Source organism: Musa acuminata, chromosome BXJ1-5 (assembly GCF_036884655.1).
Source record: "Musa acuminata AAA Group cultivar baxijiao chromosome BXJ1-5, Cavendish_Baxijiao_AAA, whole genome shotgun sequence".
NCBI classification, from domain to species: domain Eukaryota; kingdom Viridiplantae; phylum Streptophyta; class Magnoliopsida; order Zingiberales; family Musaceae; genus Musa; species Musa acuminata.
The window spans coordinates 46,056,959-46,074,446 of NC_088331.1; the positions used below are offsets into that span (position 1 = coordinate 46,056,959).

A 17,488-nucleotide genomic window follows, 5' to 3' on the forward strand; every position below is an offset into this window, starting at 1 on the left:
ATTTTCCTTCCAAATCAAACAATGGGCGGAACGGAGCCAATCTAACTTGGTATCGGTCGAAACTGATCCGCAACCCGCAATCCACAATCGATCACTGCACCTCAAATGGGCTTGAGGATCCGAAACCCGATCCGCAATCCGATACCTTATTTCAGATTCGTCGATATATTGGTTTATCAAATCTAACCCGCTAATATGTCGCGATCTGCCCGTCTGCCCCTTACCCGAACCCGACCCGCAATAATAGGTATCCTTCTTCCCCTCGAAATCCCTCGTCGCTTCTTCAACCCTTCCCTTTCTTTCGTGTTCCTTCTCTCGGTTCTTGTTCTTGTTCGCGGCGAGATCGGAGGAAGTACTGACATAATTGTTCGATTTGTAACGCAGATGCGGGCCTCTCTGTCCACCTTCCTCATGAGAAGGTTATAATTGCTTGGATCACATCCAGTTGGTTCTTTAGCTCTCGGTCGAGGTCTCATTTTCTATAGCTGATCACGGCTTTCTGGTCTTACACCCGGCAGGGCCGTGGGGAGGAATGTGTTGCGCGGCGTCATTTTTTTGCCCACAAGGTGTTTGTGCAGTGATGTGTCTGCTGGAGGTGGAGGAGGAGGTGCTAATTCTAGCCATGCCGTGGAAAGAGATGCGGTAATAGGCCTCTACTTTACCTTTCGGATATGTAACGTTTCGCTTTTGATATATTTCTCTATGAATGTTTCTTAAAGCTTTTGTCCAAAATATGTGTCCGAGTGATGTTTGTGGTGATGCAGTTCTATTTGCATCCTTTCTGATATGATTTTAGCTAAAGTTGAAGTGCATGAAGAAAGTAAATTATCTGAGAACTCATATTTTTAAAAGTTTGTTGTACTCATACCGTACTTGTTAGAAGCTTCTTAGATGTGTCTGATAAACATTGACGGTATCCTATTTATAAATAACTCCAAAAGACTTGGTCACTTTTGCGATAATTGAGATGTATTCTGTGTGTACGTCTCATAGATACCCTGTTCTTTTGTGCATGTCATCTTTTGGCAATTGACAAGATGAATGTATGTTTTATATGTATTGTTTTTCTTGACCATCTTATTGTGATTAGGAAAGTTAAAATGACAGTTTCATCTTTTTTGTCACTATAATACTAAAACAACTTATTTCTTAATGAGTAGGTTAGCCATACTTGGTAATCATTTTTCATCATTGTAACTGCAAATTCTAGCACTCAAGGTGAATATAAAGGAAAAATTACTTACCCATTCCATGTCATTTACTTTTATGTGAACATTTGATCTGTCAGTCCAGTGTTGTGTATTATTGGCATCCCAAGCTTCATACCTAATCTTTAAATGCTTGTATTATTTGGATTTTTCTTTTGGAAAATGAAATAGCAAATTATGGTGTGATTGTCCAGGGCCATGAAGAGAGGGATGGTGTGACAACTAAGCAATATGATGTGGCTATCATTGGTGGTGGCATGGTTGGACTGGCTCTTGCAAGTGCATTGTGTAGGTATTACTATTGTCATGTAGATTTTCAAAATCAACTGTTTAATTTGTTTCCATCAATTTATCACATTGAATGAGGATTTGAACACCGATAGGGCCAGCACATAGCCACCGGTATTTGCTAGTCCAACCAAGTATCAGCGTCAAAACGTTAGCTTGATACTAACATAGTATATTAATTTTGAGTTTTTTTAATTATTTCATTCAGTGAAATCTAGCATTACAAATTGCTATACCTTTCGGTATACAGGTATCATTTCTGGTCGGATAGGTTACTGAAATCAATATTAGACCAGTCTTTAAATCATTGCTTAAATAATTTTTATATGTTGCATTTTGTGAAAATATGAGTGTTGCAAATTTGTTATTTCTAACCTAATTGGACTATTAAGTTGGCCTGCTCATCCTTTTGACCTGTGACAATTTGGCCACTCAATTTTCCTGATTGAGGGTTTGGTGTACAAAGATTGTCTCATTATTTTCCTTGTATATGTTTCTAGGCATTGGAACCCTCATTTTGAGTAATATCATGCCTTTGATATACAAACTTTTATGATAACATGGTATTATAAATTCACATAGGATTGCCTTATGTCCTCTCCTAATTCACTGGTCCATTTCAAATACTAAGGAGATGAAGGCTAGATGTATCTATGTTAGATTCCTTATTCCCAATGTTTTTAAGAGTTTAATAGTCACACAGTTACTCTTTTGTTATGATCTAATCGTGTCCTTTTGCAGCAAGTATGCCTTTAACAAAGCATTTAAAAGTTGCCATTGTTGATCCAAATCCTGCACTGTCTCTGAGAAACTATTATGACAAGAGTGAGATGCCTGACTCAAGGGTCAGCACAATTACTCCTGCAACTATTTCGTTGTTCAAAGGTAATGAATTTGTTCCTATTCAATCTTGTCTCTATTGTTTCTAGTTGTGTTGGATATGTTAGTTTTGTGCATCTTCTAGTCAATAAAATATCAGTATTAGACTACCTCTTGCTAAGAAAGTTTGTAAAAGTTCCTCAGTTCGATTTTCTTGTATGTAACTGCATCATGATAATACCATGTTCTTAACTTTATGTTTTATCCTTTTTTGTTGCATTTAGTTCCTTTTAATGCTCAACAATGGGAAAAAATCTGTAGCGAACCCAAAATATTTTGTATGGTAACTTCTTGTTGTTGTGCAAAGTTGATTGGCTCACTTTGATTTCTTTATATCTTTTCCTTCATGATCGTTAGCACTGTAAACTAAGCTTCCTCTCGTGATGCCAACATTCTGCTAGAGAGGCGACTAATTTTCTTCTTAATCTAGCCTAGAACATGTTTTTTTAAGATTGTCATGTGTCTTGATAAGATGGTCTGTACTATTTTACATGTTCCATGGGCTTTAAGTCTCTTGAATGATATCTTTGGGAATGGAATTTGTTGAAGGGGTAGAAAACGGAAAGTCTATGATACATGTCCTAGTAAGTAGTAAAGCATAAGGTAAACAGTGCTTTGTAATGGCACTACCAGAAGATGAAGTTGGTTGGAACCATAGAGTTTGGCATGGTGGTATGCAGTATAGGGTAGAGGGTCTGGGGTTTACTTCTTGGAGTCTTGACAACATTGAGGACTCAGTCATAATAGGACTTGGACTCTACAACTTTAAGGATTAATTTGAGTAATTTTCTTATATAGAAATATCTCCATGGATTTATTCTAAATTCTCAGCATAATTAATTGTCTGCTGATAATGGTGCCTGTCTAATGAGTTTTATAATTGCATTAGATGGTTCTATAGACCGCTTTATTGTCAGTTGAAATAAACCTTGATGGAATTTAAAGCAGATTGTTTTTATTGTTATCCTTGTTGAAAATTTTCTTCCAAATATTTTTCTTGCTTGAATGAATTATGATGTTTAAGAGTTTGATATAAATGAGCTTAATGATGAGATTCTAATTTATATTTTGAGATTTTTATCTTATTTTTTGTGGCTTTTCTGTTAAATCTTATGCTGATATACTAAAAAACATTATGTTTACATCTTTTTTTCAGTGGTTAGCACTTAACCTTCATGAATGCAAAACTTTATTTCTGTTGATTATCAAGTTAAATATTACACAATTTGAAATTTTGAACTCTTTTGTGCTATGTTTTCCATTTTAGTGGATTGATCAGAGGATCTATTATCTGCATAATTGTAACTAGGACTCAGTTCTATGAGTCTTTTCTTTTTGTAGACAACTGCTTTGAATGATGAATGTAGTTTTTAACTGGATTTTTTTTTAAATCCAATACTGCAGATGTTGGTGCTTGGGAGCATGTTCAGCAGCAAAGACATGCATTTTTTGATCAGATGCAGGTAATATGTGTAACTTTTCTTTGTCAACTTGAGCAGTTCTGTTTGAAAACTTTCTTATAAGTTATGTTTGAATGGACTTAGACTATATCATGATGTTGTCAGACGCCATTACAAGTTGTGTATGCATTGGATATATTGGAATGTAACATCATGACATATTTAGGAATGTTCATTGTACTTACCAAAAAAATGATCCCCTTTTCACAACACAGCCTTCATGAACATGTATCATTGAAGATATAAAATAGTCTTGAAATACTTTTCTTGCTCCAATGAGTTTACAAAATAGCACCAAACAAAGTTTATAATGGTAGGTCTGCTGTTTGTTCTTGCGTAGGTTTACTAACCCATTTTTAATCTCCCAATCAATATTATCAACATTGACAATTAGAGCAATTTCATTTATAGTGTTCATAAATATATGATAACAACATGATTTGTAAAGGTCAACATACTGTACACTCAACTTGTTTTTGCCTAGTCTTGAGCTGCTTCCTTTTGTTGTATGAAAACTTTGTCTTCATTAACATTGATGTCCTTATTATCTGATGTAACTGTAGCATTTAAGGACTTAATTATCTCTGAACCTTCTGTTCCAGCTTATTATTAGGATCTTCTTCTGCTGCATCTTTTCTTCTTAGCATTTCACTTTTTTGTGTTTTCTTCTTCGAACAGTCTGAACCGGTTGGTGGGAGTCTAGAAAGGTAAAGGTGATGCCATGGTATAAAAAGAAAATCATATTCAGTTCCATTTCTTCCGCTTGAATTTGACTTCTTGCATATTCACTTTATTATCATTTCATTGCCATTAGGTCTTTTTAGAAATGGATAATAATTTTCTCATAGTAGGAAATGTAAAGGTCAGGCAAAATATGCAAATTTTTAATGAAGAAAGCATCTAGACTTGCTACATTCCTTGTAGGTATGGGACTACACTGGTTTGGGTTATACGAGATACAATGCTAGAGATGTGGGAAAAGAATATCTTGGGTATGGATGCATTATCATCATTTAAATTTTAAGAATTTTTTGCTGTAGTTATCCTCTGATAATGCTATTTCTGGCATTTAATCTAGATGTGTGGTGGAGAATAAGGTTCTTTGCAATTCACTTTTATTATCCTTACAGGTAAGTACCTTATATAGTTCTGTTTCGGCCAAATCTTTGCCTTTTTCTTTTGTTCATTTGCTGGAACAGTAAATTGTATGTATAATCTATTTCTCTTTTGCATAGATTTTCTTGGCTACAGAATTTAATATATTAATTTAGTGAGCAAAGTATGTAGGTAAATTGTATGAAACCTTGAAATGGAGAGCTATCTGCAGAATATGCTCAACTCCTTTGGGTAAAAGACCTGCTATATTTGCAAGTTCAGTAAATTGGAGTTTCTTTCTTCATACTTATCACCCTAGAACTAGATGCATGCTGTAGACAATATACACTTCAGTAGCATAAGAATCTCATGAAACTCCTCCAACATCTCTAGCCCACCAGTATTTGCACTTTAATCTACCCTAAAGTCTGCCTTCACAAATTTGCTTACCCAACTTCAGAGATCGTGGTAACCCCTATAAGGCCATTGCTTTTCCCCCCTTCTTTTTGAGGTTTCCTTTTAATTCTATTCAGTCTATATCGTTCAATATTGATGAATATTACCTTCTTTGATAAGAAGTTTGTCACAGATTTGATGCATCAGAAAAGATTCGAAGATTAATATACTGACATGTGAGCATAGGAAAATATAATACTTTCATGCTTGATAAAGTGGTTTCTCAAACCTCGGTAGATGATTGTTCCAAAAGATATACAGAAGTTGTGTTTATTTCAAGAATTTTAATAGTATCTAGTTGTGTATAACCTGCCTTCTATCCTCTCTTTCTCATAATGTATCCCCCCATCTCCATCTTGTTTCTCTGTTTTCAGTTGTTGCATGATATAATTTGATACTGCTTTCCTATGAAGCCTGCTACTTTTATTAGCCTGTTAACTGTTTATTTTTTTCATCTCTAACTTGTTCTTTTTTATTCTATTTGCAAAACTGTGTTCTTAGTTTACTGACTTTCCCTGTACGAGGTTCTTTAGCAGGATGCAGATTCTAGAAAGACAATCATCCCTGCAAAACTAACCTCAATGACTTTACCACCAAAAAGCCCATCTTCTGGATCATCCACAGGCCATACTACTATGGATAAGTTGTCTGGAATGGCCAAGTCTGATGAAACTTTTGAGCAGATACAACTTAGACGATTAGCCAAACTGGAACTGAGTGATGGACAGCACATCTATTCAAAGTTGGTGGTAATTGTCAATGCCTGATACCATAATTACCTGCACATATTTTCTGCTGTTGTCTCGGTACATTATCTTGCACATACTTCAACCCAAATTTCGAGGTTCATATTTTGATGTCTAGTATGGCTTTCAACATAGTGCATGACGAAATCACACTAAGCATATATGGCATGTCCAATGCAGGTTGGAGCTGATGGTGCTAAATCACATGTTAGGGAGATGGCAGGAATCAAGACAAGTGGGTGGAATTATTCACAAAGTGGAGTTATATGTACAGTTGAACACACCATGGAAAATCATTGTGCTTGGCAGAGATTTCTACCATCTGGTCCAATTGCACTTTTACCTATTGGAGACAAATTTAGCAATATTGTATGGACAATGGGCTCTGATGACTCTACCAGGCACAAGTTGATGAGTGTTGATGATTTTGTAGAAGCTGTGAACTATGCACTAGATCATGGTTATGGTCCACATCCACAGTCGAGCTCTCTGGATCATTACATTGAGAGTTTACCATGGATCACTGGACCTGGAACACTATCCACTAGAGAACGCTTTGAAGTACCACCAAAAGTAATTAATGTGGTCTCAGAAAGAATGGCTTTTCCTTTATCATTAATGCATGCTCATAACTACGCATCAAGCCAAGTTGTGCTTATAGGTGATGCAGCACATGCAGTACATCCTTTAGCAGGTCAAGGTGTAAATTTAGGATTTGGAGATGCATCAGCTTTGGCTAAGGTTATTGCTGAAGGCCTTTCACTGGGTGCTGACATTGCAGATGTAATCCCTAAACTTTCTAATTATTGCAATTATATAGTGAATATTATCAAAACAATTGGATGCATCTTTATCAAAGTATTTGCTATACATTAATGGCTAGTAGCATGGTTGGTTTAAAGATCTTGAAGACAAAGTTAAACATTAAAAAATGTGATCTGTGTGATGCATCCATCCACTTATAATTTCACATTTTACATGGGCTCCTTTGTAGATAATAGTTTCTTCCTTTGTTGTCTTCTTTTTTTTGTATCTGTAATGCTCTTAGTGCATTTCCTCTCAGAATTTTATTTCTAGTTGAAATAAAAGTTTATTAATCTTTTTTTCTTTTGCCTGATTGTGGACTAATGTATTTATGAACTAAAGAAAACCACTTGTTGGAGGTTGGCCAGCTGGTAGTAGTTTGTTTAACATCTGTCTTTCTGTGCAGCTTGCCTTGCTGAAAAAGTATGAGAAGGAACGGAAGGCGGCAAACATCACCATGATGGCAATACTTGATGGTTTTCAGAAGGCTTACTCTGTTGATTTTGGGCCGATCAATCTTGTAAGAGCTGCTGCATTCCATGGAGCTCAATATATAGCACCACTCAAGAAGACTATAATTTCGTATGCTATGGGCGATAAAAAATGGCCTCTCTTTTCATGAGGAAAAGAAGAAAGCAGCGGATGCTGATTTTAGTTTAATGTTGCGCCACTGGCATAGACATTTTGTCATAATTTAGTTGATGAAGGTATTTTCTCGTCAGTCATATCTTTGTTCCCTTTATCACGGTGCTGTTAGTAGTGGCATTGATGGGTGATATTGATCAATTCTAACCTGAAGCTTTTGCAAAGTTCTAAAAAAGTGAAGCATTGGCTTCTAGCTTCGACTCACAACATCAGAAGACTCTTGTCAGTCCTCTTTTCATCTTGTTATCTTTGCCGATAAAACTTAATGTGATTAGGATGCATGATCAATTTTGATCTCAAAATCACTTCTGTTTTGCACTATGCTGCTAATTGTGATTATCTCCAAGATAATGATGTGAATGTGTGCTGATGTGCTACCAGAGTAAGTTTGACCTTTGGCAACTTTGTTGTGGTTGAGGGCCAACATGAGGTTTGGAATAGATGTACAAACCGAGAGTAATTGTTCCTTGCTGGATTTTTGATACTGCTTGAGATATCCACTTTGATTGAGAATAGGAATGCTCGAGATAGGCACAGGTGATCATGATTGAGAAAAAGGAAAATATTACACTCTTTATTGGGTTTTTTTATAGTGTAGTTCTTCTTGACCATACATATATTGAGGAAATTTTCAATTAATTCTTTTCTTTATTTTTCGTGCATCACATTGTCTAATGTTGTCTCCACTAAATCGCCTGTAGACTTTGATCAAGAAGCTCTCCAGGGCATGGCATGGCATGGTGAGAGGAACCCTAAAAGGAGGACCACAGACACATGCAGTTGTACTGTTTCTTTCACTGGCAACCGCTCTTGACCTTCCTCCCACAGCAGTCGTACTCACTGGTTCACGCACAGCATGCAGTTTGCTGCTCATGAGAGAAGAGAAAGAGATGCGGTGGCCGGCCACTCTCACGAGGCCTGTCTTTGATGTGGAACTTCAAGAGAAAGTATCATAGTCTTTTGCTGGTCCAAGACGACAGGTATTTGGCATATGAAATTGTGTCGAGCATTATGTCGAACATCTGGTGGCCATGGTTGGCGATTTTAGATATTTTCTAGGCTTTGGTCCTTCAAATAAAGAGAAAATGAAAAGGACAACCAAATGCATACCACGTTTTTTTTTTCCCAATAAATAAATAAATATTTTATTTATCATAAATCAAGCTTTATGACAACGAAGAAAAATCTTATGTGCAAAAAAAATGTTATCAATTAAGACTCATATATGGAATCCAAAATTAATGCTTGTTGGGTACGTATCGTGGTATCATAGAGAGTCGGACTAAATATACCACATTAATAAGATATTTAAAGTATGTATTTTTTTCACTAAACTGAATGGTTAGAAAAAATGATGCCATATAAAGTGATTTTTTAATGTTTGAATTTATTAGAAATTTACTCAATGAATACTTATGGATTCTTGTGATTGTTGGATGGTTTAATCATATGAATCTCTTTTGCAAGAAGTAGAATATGAAATACTTTATACCCTCGAATTAAGATAAGATAAGACATGTAAATTTATTATTATTTTTATTTTCTAATATTTAGTGATCTTTTCTCTTCTAAAAGTGAATATTACTTCAAAAAAAAAAAAACAAGTTGAGCCAATTTTGTCAAGTAGAATTAATGATCAGATTTGATCATATCAATAGCAATTCTTTGCATTTGTTGTTCACAGAACCATCATAATACAAGATCTAGTGATGGCTAATATAGATAATCTGAAAACCCCAATTACCTTAAGTTTTGGTCTTCTAAGATATAAAAGAATCTAATCATTCTATAGGAAATTAATCCTAGACTTTTCATATTTGACATCTCAATAGGCACCTACTACATATTATGAGGAGCATAAAAATCATCCTACATCATGAGTACAAGGCTCATTAAATCTATTTTAAGTTCACATTCCTCATAAACTATGATTCCATTGTGTAGAACAGGGACCAAATCTTCAAAGGGAAAGAGATTGTCATCAAGAAGCCAAGTCTAGCCAAACTAATGGACCACCTCACTCTCCCTGCTCTCATGAAAGATCTCTGTTAGTTGTGTCTCCTTAATAGGACCACTGTGGTGGATTCATAAAGTTGGCAATCACAGTGAGAAACACCTGCATGGATTACATTGACCATCTGCAAGTTTCCCAACTCATGCACTCACCCTCCACAGTGAGTTCCAGTTTCCATGAGATACACACCACCATATGTAGTTTCAAACTTGTGTGAGAACTGTGGGTTCCAACTGTCTCCTCTGAACAGGACATCCAACTTCTGTGAACCAAAAAGTAGTGCCCTTTAGATGCATTCATGACAAAGAAACAGGCAGCTGGCATGTCATGTCAATTAGCATGGAGCCAATAGAGTAATCTCATGTGGTTTATGTTGATTGCCAACTTAACTCACAAGCAGTAAGAGTTTGGTCTGACAGTATAAATCAAATAAAGATTGTAATGGCAATAAAATGATGAAATATTGCCAAGTGGATTTTGTTTAAATGCTGTGTTAATGTACTGAAAACAATTAGAAGTTGATTAGTAGAAAATATTCTAACTTTAAAGAGACTCCTAGTCAAAGAGTTCATCTGATTTTAGGTTGGTGTATGAAATCACTATGTTATATTAAACTCCTCCACATGTTGTTTCCAGGTCTTTGGAAAAGAATAATTCTGTAGATTAGACTATCATCATTTACCATCTTGGCTAGTAATGCCTGCATCATGCAGATTAAGAGCCATAGCAATCAACCTAATTTTCCACTTGCCTTCATTTGTGCCACCTAATATTTTTTTCCACTTGGAAATAAAAGCAACCAATGATGACCCTTGAAAAGGGTTCACATGATTGAATGTACATGACCCAACTTTAATCTTCTTTTCTGTTCTTAGATGACTGACATATTATGTACTACATAGTGCAGGTGTGGAACAAGCAGGAAGTTATCAGAAAATAGCTCAGCAACCAAGGATCTTGTCTCACTAACATCCATTTATCAATTACTAGGCCCAACCATTCCCTCTATATTGTGCAATGGATTGCTAGTGTTTAAAAATGGTTTTTCTACAATAGCTTTGAATACTTCTCAATGTTTTTTTATTGTGGATAAAGTTTATGAGAGGAAAAGGAGATTATGAGATCCAAAAGCTTGATTCAAGGGACTTCTCTGAATCTGATGTTTGTGTGGTATTCCTATTTCAGTTTTCATAGAGTTGTTCATAAGAGGGAAAGGAGTTGCTGAAAAGTGCTTTAGTATCCACATAAAGGAAGTCCTAAAGAGGGAGACAGAGAGCTCACCTTTTAACAATTTATGTTGACTCAAATTGCTTATCTGAATCTGATGCTTTATATGGATTTTCTCATTTAGTTTCCATGGAGTTTGTAAGAGCGAGAGGAGATTATTTGAAAAGTGCTCTAATTTCCACATAAAAGAAGTTTCCAAAAAGTGGCACAAACACCTTGTCTTCCACAATTTATGCTCACTCAAAGAGTTTGTCTGAAACTGAAGTTTAATATGGTTTTTGCATTGAGTTTTCATGGTGTATTAGGGGAAAGGAGATAATATGAAGAGTGCTTTAGTATCCACACAAAAGAAGTTCCAGAAAGACACACAAACATCTCATCTTCCAAATTGTATGCTGACCTCAGTAACTTCTCTGAATCTGATGTTTAAAATGGTTTTTCCATTTAGTTCTCATAGAGTTTATAGAAGGGAAAGGAGATCATCTGAAAAGTGCTTTGGTTTCCACACAAAAGGATTTCTAAAAATGACACACAAACACCTAATCTTCCATATTTTATGCTGACTTGAATGTCCTATCAGAATTTGATGTTCAATATGGTTTTTCCATTGAGTTTTCATATTATTTATAAGAGGAAAAGGAGATCATCTTAAAAGTGCTTTAATGTCCACACAAAGGAAGTTCCAAAAAGGACACACAAACACCTCATCTTCCACATCTTGTGATGACTTCAATGGAAAGCAGACCATGCTAAAAGTGCTTTAACATCCATACAAGAGAGGTTCCAAAATGACACACAAACACCTCATCTTTCACATGTTATGTTGACTTCAATAACATGTCTGAATCTGATGTTTAATATCATCTTTCCATCTAATTTTCATAAAGTTTTGTAGTAAAGAAGACTAGCTGAAAAAGAAGTTTCAAAAAGACATACAAACACCTCATCTTCCACATTTTATGCTAACTTAAAATGACTTATCTGAATTGGATGTTTAATATGACTTTTCATTTAGTTTTTCACATAGTTTATAAGAGGAAAAGGAGATTATCTGAAAAGTGCTTCAATATCCACACAAACACCTCTTCTTTTACATTTTCTGCTTCTTTGAATCTGAGTTTTAATATGCCCCTTTTTCCATTCATAAGAGAGAAAGGAGGTTATCTGAAAAGTGATTTAATGTCCTCACAAAAGAAGCTTCAAAAAGACACACAAACACCTCATCTTCCATATTTCATGCTGACTCAAATGAATCCTCTGAATCTGATTTCAGAACATGAGAAACAGATAACAGGCAATGGGTAGCTGTTGTGTGATATGATATTGGATGGCTACCTACCAACCTCCAACTACCACCTTTTCCTTTCCAAATGCATCAAATGCAAACAAGATGTGCTCAAGTAGGTGGTGAGGATCCCATCATGGACCCCATCCCACCAATGATTGGTGTGGAGGTAGCAGGGAAAGGAGGAACAACAGAGAGATTGGACTGTAATCACAAGTTGGAGGAGAAACTTAAAGTTTGTATTCTTTTAATTTAATTAAGTATATATATCTTTTTATAGATAAAAAAAAAATTACATGTACTCAATTTCAAATAATTTAATATTAGGATCCTATTTTTATATATTATCAAAAAAACAAAAAAAACATTTTTATAGTGAGAAAAACATTAAGCAAAAACAGTAACAGTGCAAGAGAGAATATGTTTTGCAACACTGCTTTATTTTCTCCCTACAAGGGAAAAAAAACACTACTTAATTTCTAAGTATTATTTGCATGCATCAATACACTTTTAAAAACTTATTATGATTATAATAATATTATGAGTTTTTAGTTAAATTTAAAGGGACAAATATATTATTATTTCCAAGCTTAGGAAGGATGACAGTGTTAATTGAAAGATAACAGGAAATGCGTGTGGGATTGAGCAACGTAGCGTAGACACATCACATGCTCTCCAACATGGAATGACAAGACTCTGTCATACCAATCTTTGTTTGCATCATTGCATCAACAACAAATGCAACCAAAACGTTGCCAAATTCTCCACATCGTGAAACAAAGAATCATCACCCTGCAACATGGTTAATCACTCTGCTGCAGTGGTCAAACTCCATCAGTAGCCATGGACAAACCAATCAATGTGTTGCTCTTCTTCTTCTTCTTCTTCTTCTTCTTCTTCCAAGGATCTATGGTATCTGAGAACATGGCGGATTGGAGTCGCTTGGCAGCTGCATGCTTCACTGGCTTGCAGACCCAGATGGCAGCACAGACAGATGACCGGAGCGCATGGTGGACCTGACATCGGCGTCGCCTCCGTGGCCTCCGAGCAAGGAGGGCTTATGGAGAGGTCGAGGTTGAGATCGGGGCAGCGCTCGTCGTCCATGCTTGTGACGCTGCTGTGCCCGTCCTCGGCCAACCCGGTCGACGGTGGGTTCACAGTGGCTTCGTCGACTGCCACGGGGACGCCTCGTGGGCGAGAAGGATTAATGGCGAGGCCAGCGCAGCCGTTGGCCGGGCCGTGAGCCTGAGGATCGACGCCGCGGCCAATGAGCTTGCGCTTGATCTGCGTGTTCCAGTAGTTCTTGATCTCGTTGTCCGTTCTCCCCGGTAGCCGGCTGGCGATCAGAGACCACCTGAGACCAGGAACGATCAATGTCGTCGTCAATCATCATGAAGCTCTAATGAACACAGCAAAAGAAGAGTGGTGGGTGGTGTTGCCATACTTGTTTCCAAGCAACCCATGAAGCTTGATGATGAGCTCGTCTTCGTCCTCCGTGAAGTTGCCGCGCTTGAGGCCCGGCCGCAGGTAGTTTATCCACCGAAGTCGGCAGCTCTTGCCGCATCGAAGAAGGCCTAAAAGAAAGATCCATTCATGAAGACAGAAGCATACGACAGTGCTAAGGGAGACCTGCAAAGTGAGAAGTCGACCGACCTGCCGCTTTTGGGAGAGATCTCCAGCAGCCCTCGCCATAAACTTTGATGTAGGCGATGAGGCGTTCATCTTCCTCCTTAGTCCATGCTCCTCTGTTCGTGTGAGCCTTCTCGCAACAAGGAGACCTGCCCATAGTGGTCTCTCAGAGAGAGAGAGAGAGAGAGAGAGAGAGAGATGTTGGTCCCTGTTCTCAGGCTCCTTTAGCTCTTAAAGAGGTGGGAGTGGAGAGTGGTATAAACGGAGCCATTTGACGGACTTGGTGCAAGTAGGTAGTGGCTGCAAAGGTGAATGTGGAAGGTTGATAGCTTCATGTTTGCATGAGTGTTTTAACCCTCAGATCCACCTCCACTTGTTCCACTGTCTTCCACCTTGTAAAGATGTGATGATCTCTTGCTTATTTGTTCATGTTCTGTAAGACACAAAAACCATCAGAGATGTTATTATGATTCACCTACAAGGAAGCAATGTGATCTCCAAACTTTCAAGTCATAGATTATGAAGCTAATCAGTGATGTACATGATAGAGCTGCAAGTACAGAGTCACATCAGCTATGATGGATGATCAATTATGTCAGAGCTCAGAATTGAAACATGATGAATCATGGCAAGAGAACAGTAATATTGTTAAGACAAGTGTCAGTCCTTTGTTTTCCTTTTCTATATTTCTGATAAGAATAATGAGATATCAATCACCTTGCAATTGATCTGAATTTCTTAGTGAATAAGTTGATCTTGGAATTTGCTGTCTCCTTAAATCACATCTATCATTCATGGTGAAGATTTTGATTTTGGTTCAAGTGATAAATGCTTGAACTGGAAACAAGAACAAACTATTCATATTGGTAGCCAGAGTATGATAATTGTATATCTAGGCTTAAACAGCAGACAAATAAATGATGGTCAACTTGTGTGCCAAATTGTCCCTGAATTGAGGATTAGCAGCAAAAACTTTCTGATGTTTCAGTCAATATAGCTAGTGCTTTGCCTTTTCCATCTGTTCTTACCTACTTAAGGCAACAAACATAGCAAAAGTCAACAAGCAACCAACCATCTTCCTTTCTTCCCCCTACTCAAATTTATCATGTCTTTATGGACTTCATGTATTAGCTTTGACATCTGACTTAAAGCAGGTGAGCAGATGCACCATTATTACTGGTCATGGTTGCTTCTTCAACCACAAGTAAAAAGGTGCAGAAGAAACTACATATTTCATGTTCAGCATATAGAAGGACAAAGCTAATCATTGCTGGTTTAGATCTCTCTCTGTTTCTGCTGGTTAGTCAACTACTAGCCTGGTTAAACTAATCTAACAATTCAAATTTTTTGTCCATGTGCATGTCAAAGAACTTAGAAACCTGATATTAGAAATGTATGCAAGAAAAGCTGAGACTTCAGAAATCTGAAAGTTTCATCTTTTGTTCCTAGAAACCTGACATTGATATTTTATACAGCTCTCAAGCTTTTTAAACATTTGTTGAAGTATGCCACAGTTCCTCTTTTCATCAAAATACTTGTTCTTCTTTGATCAGTGTAGCAATTTCACAGAACTTTCCAAACTACTGAAGCATCAAGAGGAAAGCTAAGATAATCAACAAGCATATGTATTGCATTGATACAGCTTTTTCTCTCTACTATTATCAGGTCTAATGGCCTGAGAAAGGGTCTAAATGGACTCACATTAACCATAAAGCTCTGTTCTCCATGCATCATACTGACATGCACATGAGAGCTCAACTCTAAAATTGACATAATTGTGATGTACCAGAATGCCACCAAAAGGACCCTTGTGAACTAGGGAATAGGAAATAACCGTGAAACAAAAATTCAACAACTCTTGCTATATTGCTATGGAAAGGTCTATTGGTTACTCCTTTGCAAATGTTAGCCGAGCTTAGTCTGCAATCTAATCATGCATTGGAGCCAATGAGGCATTGACCCTTATATTCTTAAAAGTTTCAGTACATACATGAATTCTATATCTTTGCTGAAACATATACTCAAGAAATTTATCATCAAATATCTGACTCCAATTAGATATATAGTCACATGTTTTGTTGTTCAATGAGTCGCTTTGTAGGTCAAGTAGGAACACTTGTCTTCTGTGACTTAGATATTGGAATCACTCAACCTGTACACCAGTTGTCTTTTGTTTGAGCAAAGAATATGCTGCTATATGTGCTATTGTTGACAACCTAATGTTGGATGGCCTACCAGCATCGAGCAAAGCAAAGTTTTAGTTGGGTTGGTAATTTATATCATTATTTCTTTGTATTGAGGCTAGAAGACTCTCTACCTAACTTTGTTTTTCTTTATAGTGTAATAAACTTGATCCATAACCTCCTAAACCTATACCATTAGTGATTAGCTATAGCTAGTTATATTTGTTGGCTGCATTTATAGGCTTATGGTGGACTAACTTCCAAAATTTGTAGCTTTCTTTTCTATTTATCAGTTTGGTTTGACATGCAATAGTTCCGATGAAGTCGGAATTTGGAAAATGGAGAAAGGAGGTTTAGGTGGATTGATGTTTATATCATTATTTCTTTGTATCGAGGCTGGAAGACTCTCTGTTATATATACACTGCAAAAAGTCTACTTGATCCATAACTTCCTAAACCTACCATTACTGATTAGCTATAGTTAATTATATATGTTGCCTGCATTTATATTATGGTAGACTAACTTCCAAATTTTGTAGCTTCCTTTTTCTTTTTAATCAGTTTAGCTTGATAGGCAATAGTTCCAATGAAGTTGGAATTCCAAAAAAGGAGAAAAGGAGTTTGTTTTCGTGATATCATTTATAAAACTATTAAATCAATTGCTCATGCTGAAGCTAAACCATAACAAATTCAGCAGTTTCACCCAATGCAGCTAATGTTCCTCGTACCATATGAATACTTTTTCTGGCGAATCACAAGTCACAATGTTTGTGTCTCATCAAATTATGTTTTCAGCTTATTTTGTAGAACAATTTAGGTCTCAATCTGAAGATATTCCAACCTAAAACTAGTTTTATGCATTTCCTCATCTGGGATCAAGTGAAAGGGAAGTGTAAAATTTTCTAAGTTTGATGCATTGTTTTTGGAATGACACAATTCTTATAAAGCTGAACAGGAGGCATCGATTTAGTAAGTCTGAAATTTCAGAAAAGAACATAAAACACGCATCTTAACAAAATACTCGGATGAGTTTTGTGTAAATGCAAACAAGAAAAAGTAAGAAACATTGACCATCTTCCCTACAATGTGGCTCTGTCAGATATTTTTTTAAGAAATTGAAACATTTACTGGAGCTGAAAGATCCTCAGTTCAATTAAATCATATAAACATGTAACATAATTCAGAAGGAAATCTGAAATGAGTAATCATTTTTCAGAGCATATCTCTATTTTAACTTTTGCAAAGAAGAGTAATTGTTGATTTGTTACTCAGAGCTAAAAGACAGTGGAAGCTTGGAATGTGCATAAAGACTTCAATGACATGTCACAGATGAGCTCTAACACATTTAATTATGAAATCAGCTCTGCTAGTTTCTAAAATTTTGCAAATTAAAATCCGGTGTTTTCTTCTTCCTACACACACTTTCCTGAAATAATTGCAATATCTACTTAACTATCTGCAGTGTTATGATAGGCTGCCTGATCTTTGGATAGGTTCATGTTTATTATTTAGAGACATGCTTCTTGGGAGGCCAGTGAGGAGTCTTTTCTAACATGTGTGGAGATCATT

General features: G+C 36.5%; 2 protein-coding genes across 4 annotated transcripts; one reads left to right on the forward strand and one right to left on the reverse strand.

The window, feature by feature from the left end:
• Positions 1-269: 269 nt before the first annotated feature.
• Positions 270-7,788, forward strand: LOC135674618 (uncharacterized). 3 transcript variants are annotated; one of them, XM_065184642.1, is made up of 10 exons: positions 270-419; positions 519-642; positions 1,403-1,496; positions 2,238-2,381; positions 3,780-3,838; positions 4,760-4,827; positions 4,914-4,965; positions 5,920-6,135; positions 6,313-6,915; positions 7,343-7,788. In XM_065184642.1, exons 1-10 carry the CDS (start codon positions 385-387, stop codon positions 7,556-7,558), a joined length of 1,611 nt encoding a protein of 536 aa, XP_065040714.1. In that variant the 5' UTR covers positions 270-384; the 3' UTR covers positions 7,559-7,788. The 3 variants fall into 3 exon arrangements, with proteins under 3 accessions (XP_065040714.1, XP_065040715.1, XP_065040716.1); XM_065184643.1 differs by having other exon boundaries at positions 5,923-6,135; XM_065184644.1 differs by lacking the exon at positions 270-419 and having other exon boundaries at positions 1,403-1,500.
• Positions 7,789-12,776: 4,988 nt separating this feature from the next.
• On the reverse strand, positions 12,777-14,200 carry LOC135675176 (myb-related protein 308-like). The gene is made up of 3 exons (XM_065185450.1): positions 13,761-14,200; positions 13,552-13,681; positions 12,777-13,461 (listed from the first exon to the last, which is right to left on the reverse strand). Exons 1-3 carry the CDS (start codon positions 13,891-13,893, stop codon positions 12,942-12,944), a joined length of 783 nt encoding a protein of 260 aa, XP_065041522.1. The 5' UTR covers positions 13,894-14,200; the 3' UTR covers positions 12,777-12,941.
• Positions 14,201-17,488: the final 3,288 nt, after the last annotated feature.

Coding starts and splice junctions, on each gene's coding strand:
- LOC135674618 (XM_065184642.1), top strand. CDS start 385: ATGCGGGCCTCTCTGTCCACCTTCCTCATGAGAAG. Junction 420..518: donor TCCACCTTCCTCATGAGAAG/GTTATAATTGCT, acceptor TACACCCGGCAG/GGCCGTGGGGAGGAATGTGT. Junction 6,136..6,312: donor ACATCTATTCAAAGTTGGTG/GTAATTGTCAAT, acceptor TGTCCAATGCAG/GTTGGAGCTGATGGTGCTAA.
- LOC135675176 (XM_065185450.1), bottom strand. CDS start 13,893: ATGGGCAGGTCTCCTTGTTGCGAGAAGGCTCACACGAACAGAGGAGCA. Junction 13,682..13,760: donor ATCTCTCCCAAAAGCGGCAG/GTCGGTCGACTT, acceptor TCTTTCTTTTAG/GCCTTCTTCGATGCGGCAAG. Junction 13,462..13,551: donor CATGGGTTGCTTGGAAACAA/GTATGGCAACAC, acceptor TCCTGGTCTCAG/GTGGTCTCTGATCGCCAGCC.